At 49.3% G+C, this 6,102-nt stretch overlaps 1 protein-coding gene across 1 annotated transcript in view; it reads left to right on the plus strand.

The window, feature by feature from the left end:
• The first annotated feature begins 1,321 nt into the window (after positions 1-1,321).
• The window catches only part of RELB (RELB proto-oncogene, NF-kB subunit), a 19,165-nt gene continuing 14,384 nt past the window's right edge, over positions 1,322-6,102 (plus strand). The window contains exons 1-3 of the mRNA XM_087727954.1: positions 1,322-1,354; positions 3,212-3,760; positions 5,407-5,564. Coding sequence (XP_087584080.1) covers positions 1,322-1,354; positions 3,212-3,760; positions 5,407-5,564 — 740 coding nt within the window. The remainder of the gene's footprint in view (positions 1,355-3,211; positions 3,761-5,406; positions 5,565-6,102) is intronic.

Raw genomic sequence — 6,102 nt, forward strand, 5'->3', positions numbered from 1 at the left:
AACACGGCTGTTAAGGGAATCTGACTTCCCCATTGACGTTGCTCATCAGATGGTCGCAAAAGTGGATCGCGTAACCCCGGGACTCTGCAACCGTCCTAAATAAGGAGTTTGGTTGCCAAGCGTGTGAAATTTGAATGGTCATAAGTCACATTTTTTTCAGTGTTGTTGTAACTTTGAACAGTCACTAAACAAACTGTCGTAAGTGGAGGACTTCGAGGTAGTCCTCGACTTACGACAATTGAGCCCAAATTTTCTGTTGTTTAGGGTGACATTTGTTAAGTTTGTCTTGCCCCCATCTTACAGCTTTTCTTGCCATCGTCGTTAAGTGAATCCCTGCAGTTGATAAGTTAGTCCCCCGGGTGTTAAGTGAATCCAGCTTCCCCGTGGACTTTGCTTGTTAGCGGGTCGCAAAAGGGGATCTCCAGGACGCTGCAGCTCTCATCGATGTGAGTCAGTTGCCAAGCATCTTGATCACATGATAATAGGGATACTGCAAAGGTCATAACTGTGAAGAACGGCCTGAAGTCACATTTTTCAGTGCCGTTGTTGCTTCAAACGGTCACTAAATGAACTGTTGTAAGGCGAGGACTACCTGTATTCAAATCTGGTCGGAAGTCTGAGCGAAACGGGAAGCTGATGTGGAGGTTTGAAAACAAAAGGAATATGTAATACCACATAGAATAATATTTCTCCTTTTTTTTCTTTTGCAGATGAATTAGGTAAGCACCTGGGGGATATAGTGGGGTGCTGCCAATGACAGGTAAGGAGATATTCATCACTTAATAGCTGCTGGGAACAGGCTCCAGCTGTTCCTCTGCCTCACTGCTGTCTGACTCTGAAGGCAGCTGATAACTGACATACGGCCTTGGCCCCCTCTCTGCCTCCGACGCAGAGCCCTCATCCGAGCCTTCCCCAGACTCCAGGACTGGCCCATCTTCCTCCCCAACCTCCTCACTGTCCGAATCTGCCGCCAGCTCCGCTGGTGGCCCACAACATGTGTAGCATGTTGTCTAATCTTGATTCCCATGGTGTCCAAGCCGCGATTTAGGAGGAGTCGGTGTCAGGCCTGCCTCCTTCAATATCCAAGAAAGGAGAACCTCAACTCCATTTGAATAGAGATGAAGTACTTTTACTAGATGTGAATTGAAAGCAGCGAAAAGGAAAGCAAGATCTGAGCCAAAAAGGCGCGAACATGTACCGTATTTTTCGGAGTATAAGACGCGCCCTTTTCCCCCTCAAAAAAGAGGCTGAAAATCTGTGTGCGTCTTATACACTGAATACAGCATTTTTGGCCTCCCCAAACCCCTCACCCTTTACCAAAATGGCAGTGCAGAGCCTTATGGAGGCTCCCAGAGTACTCTTGGGGGCTGGGGAGCGCAGAAATGAGCACAAAACGGCCCGTTTTTGCTCAATTTTAACCCCCCCAGCCCCCAGGAGCACTCTATATGCTTCCTAAAGGCTATCCATGCCTTTTTAAAAAAACAAAAAGCGGACCCGTTTTTGCGAAAAATGGGCCGTTTTTTGCTTGGTTTTCCCCCCCTCTGCCCCCGGAGCACTCTGCAAGGTTCAAGGTTCAAGGTTCATTTTATTTAGATGCCGCCCTATTCCCAGCGGGACTCAGGGCGGCGCACAAACCCAAAGGAGGGGAAGGGAAACACAAGAACTACAACAAAAGTACAGGGAATTTAAAACAACCAACAGCCACACGATTCGAGAGGGGAAGGGAAATTCATCTAACCCAGGCCTGCCGACACAAGCCCCCTAAAGGCTATCCATGCCTTTAAAAAAAAAACAGGCACGTTTTTGCGAAAAACGGGGAGGTTTGCAGAGTGCAAAGACTTTTTTTTTATTTGCCTCTTCAAAACCTTGGTGCGTCTTATACTCCGGTGCGTCTTATACTCTGAAAAATATGGTACATATCAAACATTTTTTCCAGTTAGCCCAACCCAATGTCCAATCTGCAACTCCCTAAGGTGTGGTGTGGGGTGCATCTTCCAAAAGCCTCATCCAGCTGGTATGCCAGATGGTTGGCCTTGGCCACGTCCAAACATCAGCCTCCGGCATGCGCAGAAGGATTCCACCACAAATCCGCGAAGCCCTTATCCGCGGAGACATAAGCGCGAAGACTAATTTGCACCATTCGAAGCGCTAAGGAAAAACGTGACCCTACCGCAATGACATAATCGCGGAGGGCAAATCCGCACATTCCCAAGCACTCAGTACCCTAAACCTAACCCTAAACCTAACCCTAAACCTAACCCTAAACCTAACCCTAAACCTAACCCTAAACCTAACCCTAAACCTAACCCTAAACCTAACCCTAAACCTAACCCTAAACCTAACCCTAAACCTAACCCTAAACCTAACCCTAAACCTAACCCTAAACCTAACCCTAACCCTAACCCTAAACCTAACCCTAAACCTAACCCTAAACCTAACCCTAAACCTAACCCTAAACCTAACCCTAAACCTAACCCTAAACCTAACCCTAAACCTAACCCTAAACCTAACCCTAAACCTAACCCTAAACCTAACCCTAAACCTAACCCTAAACCTAACCCTAAACCTAACCCTAAACCTAACCCTAAACCTAACCCTAAACCTAACCCTAAACCTAACCCTAAACCTAACTCTAAACCTAACCCTAAACCTAACCCTAAACCTAACCCTAAACCTAACCCTAAACCTAACCCTAAACCTAACCCTAAACCTAACCCTAAACCTAACCCTAAACCTAACCCTAAACCTAACCCTAAACCTAACCCTAAACCTAACCCTAAACCTAAACCTAAACCTAAACCTAAACCTAAACCTAAACCTAAACCTAAACCTAACCCTAACCCTAAAACAAACGCCTAATCCTAACCCTTACTTTAATTGAAATCAGCTTTCTGCCGCGGCATCGTTTTAAAGCGCCCTTCTGTTGCCGCGCTGTTGTCACGGCGGTGATGACGCACGGTGATGACGTCGCGGCTTTAGCGACGCGATTTTATCACCACTATTTTGACGAGCGCAGTTTTGTCGTGCCACGGCGCAGAAGATGGTGAGCACAAAACTCCTCCAGCACCAATAATTCCCCCTCCCAAATATCCCAAGCCCCTCCCTCCCCGTTTCTATGGCAGCCGATAGCAAGCAAGGAAAGCAAAGGCTGATTGCAGCTTAACCAAACGAAGCAGAGCTTGGACGAATGAATGAGTCGCAACCGCTCTAGCACAGCCTTTCTCTTCTTCGTTTTCTAGCCATCATCGATGAGCTGATTAAAGAAGATGGTTTTGCTGAGGATCCAGGATCCAGGATCCGGGCTTCGTTGATCGAGCCCCCCAAGTTGATTCCCAGAAGCACCGACTTCACCCCGCCGGGGGAGATGCGGAGCGCCGGGAGAATGAGCCTTTTGCCGAACGGGCTGGAGCCTTACGGGGTGTCGGTGGGCCCCACCCCGGCTTCACCCCAGGATTCCTTCCCCCAACAGCTGTCCCAGACCCTCAATAACTTGTCCTTGCGGCCGCAGCTGGTCCCCAGAGGGCTGCTGCCCCCCAGCCGGGATATGGATGCTCCATGGACGGCTCCTGGCCCTTCGGGGTGCGCCACGGTGGCCCCAGAACCTCTGGATGACGCCATGCGGGACCCTCCCAAGCTGGTGATCATCGAGCAGCCGAAACAACGAGGGATGCGCTTCCGGTATCAGTGCGAAGGGCGGTCAGCCGGGAGCATTTTGGGAGAAGGGAGCAGCGAGACCAACAAAACGCTGCCTACCATTGAGGTGAGTGGGTGTGGGCAGGAGGGGTGGAGTTAAAGGGCAAGCCCCGCCCATAGGGGGAGGAGGGGCTTCGAACGGAGAACCCAGGAGAGGAGTGAAATCCAGGTTGTGCCCTCCAGGTGTTGGAATAAGAATAGAATAGAACAGTGTTTCTCAACCTTAGCAACTTGAAGATGTCCGGACTTCAACTCCCAGAATTCCCCAGCCAGCGAATGCTGGCTGGGGAATTCTGGGAGTTGAAGTCCGGACATCTTCAAGTTGCCAAGGTTGAGAAACACTGGAATAGAATACAACAGCAGAGTTGGAAGGGATCTTGGAGGTCTTCTAGTCCAACCCCCTGCCTAGGCAGGAAACCCTATACCGTTTCAGACAAATGGCTATCCAGCATCTTCTTAAAGACTTCCAGTGTTGGGGCATTCGCAACTTCTGGAGGCAACTTCTGTTCCACTGATTAATAGTTCTTACCATCACTTCCCCCCCCCCCCCCGGCCTCCAACTTTTAATAGCATTTTTCTCTGCTGGGGCAGGTGAATGGGCAGGGAAACAATGCTTTAAAAAGTGGGGAGGGGGAAACTTCCGATGATCACGCGGATCCCCTGTGAGCCACGCGACCCTCGGAAGCTTTTTCTCTTTTTTTCCCCCCACTTTTTAAAAAGCATTTTTTTCCTGCCTATTCGCCCAAACCGGCAGGGGAAAAAAATGCTTTAAAAGTGAAAAAAAAAAAAAGTTAGCCACGCCCACCCAGCCACATCACACACACACACACACACACACACACGCACGCACACACGCACACACCACAAAGCCACATAAAAATAGATTTCGCCACTAAAGCCTCAACAACTTTCTTGCATTGTGGTGACCAAAACGGGATAGCAATAGCAGTTAGACTTATATACCGCTTCATAGGGCTTTCAGCCCTCTCTAAGCGGTTTTACAGAGTCAGCATATCGCCCCCACAGTCTGGGTCCTCATTTCACCCACCTCGGAAGGATGGAAAGCTGAGTCAACCTTGAGCCGGTGAGATTAGAACTGCTGAACTGCAGATAACAGTCAGCTTGAAGTGGCCTGCAGTACTGCACCCTCACCACTGCGCCACGGGATGCTGTGCATTTCCAAGTGTGATGGATTGTGCAGAGAGGGTAGTTTGGGGACGTGACCCGTCAAAACCGCGGTCCACTAAAGCGCGCCCGATCAAAGTGCGTACGTGACGTCATCAGCACCGCGACAAATAAAATTAAAAATAAATTAAATGAAAATTAAAATAAAATTAAAGCAAGCCGATTCACATAAAGGTAAGGGTTAGGTTAAGGGTTAGGGTTAGGGTTAGGGTTACGTTAAGCGTTAGGGTTAGGTTTAGGGTTAGGTTAAGGGTTAGGTTAAGGGTTAGGCTTAGGGTTAGGTTTAGGGTTAGGTTTGGGGGGGTTAGGGTAAGGTTTTCGCGTTAATTTTAAATTTACCGCTCACAGCGTGCCGTTTTCGGCACGCTGTGATGACGTCACGTACGCGCTTTCGTCGAGCGCGCTTTAGTCTACTGCGGATTTGTGGTGGAACCGTTTGGGGATAGTTTTGAGGTTTTTTTTCGGGGAAGGCGGCGGTGGGGGGGGGAGGGGGGGAATGTGGCGTCTGAAACCTGGTTGTTTCTCCAGCTGCAGAACTTCGAGGGGATCCCGGAAGTGAAAGTGACGGCTTGCTTGGTCTGGAAGGACTGGCCTTATCGGATCCATCCTCACAGCCTGGTAGGGAAGGACTGCAGCAACGGGCTCTGTGAAGTGATCCTGAAGCCTCGAATCAATGCCAGGCATAGGTATATCGCTCGGTCTCTGTCTCTGGGGCGGAGGGTGTTCGGGGTGTTGAAATGGTGATGGCCCTTGATTTGGTGGCCTGCACACCGTCAAGCACGACTCCCTTAATAAATTGGAACTTTGAGGAATGTTTTGCCTTGGACTCTGATTTAATTTTGGATGTTATTTGGAACAGGGTTCCAAATAACATCCAAGATTAAATCAGAGTCCAAGGCAAAACATTCCTCAAAGTTCCAATTTATTAAGAGAGTCGTGCTGGCACATCTGGGGAAACCCGAATCTGAGCTTCCCGGTTTTCCCCACCCAGTTGAGAGTTCAAGATCCTGGCCCCACACCCAGAAGTCCATCCCTTGGTCCAATCTCCCACTGCTATGCTGGCAGCTTCCACCCATCCAATTCCGGTCAGGTGCAGAGGTGCAGAGACAAAGGATGACCTTGGGCTTCTAGAAAGGAATGTTTTGTTTTGACCACATCACATTCTACTCCTTACTATTCCCCCTCCCAATTCCCCACTCATGAAAGAGCACAGTAGAATAGAAC

Source organism: Thamnophis sirtalis, unplaced genomic scaffold (genome assembly GCF_051295495.1).
Source record: "Thamnophis sirtalis isolate CommonGarterSnake01/CBP01778 unplaced genomic scaffold, rThaSir2_p1.2 scaffold_13, whole genome shotgun sequence".
Taxonomy (NCBI): Eukaryota; Metazoa; Chordata; class Lepidosauria; order Squamata; family Natricidae; genus Thamnophis; species Thamnophis sirtalis.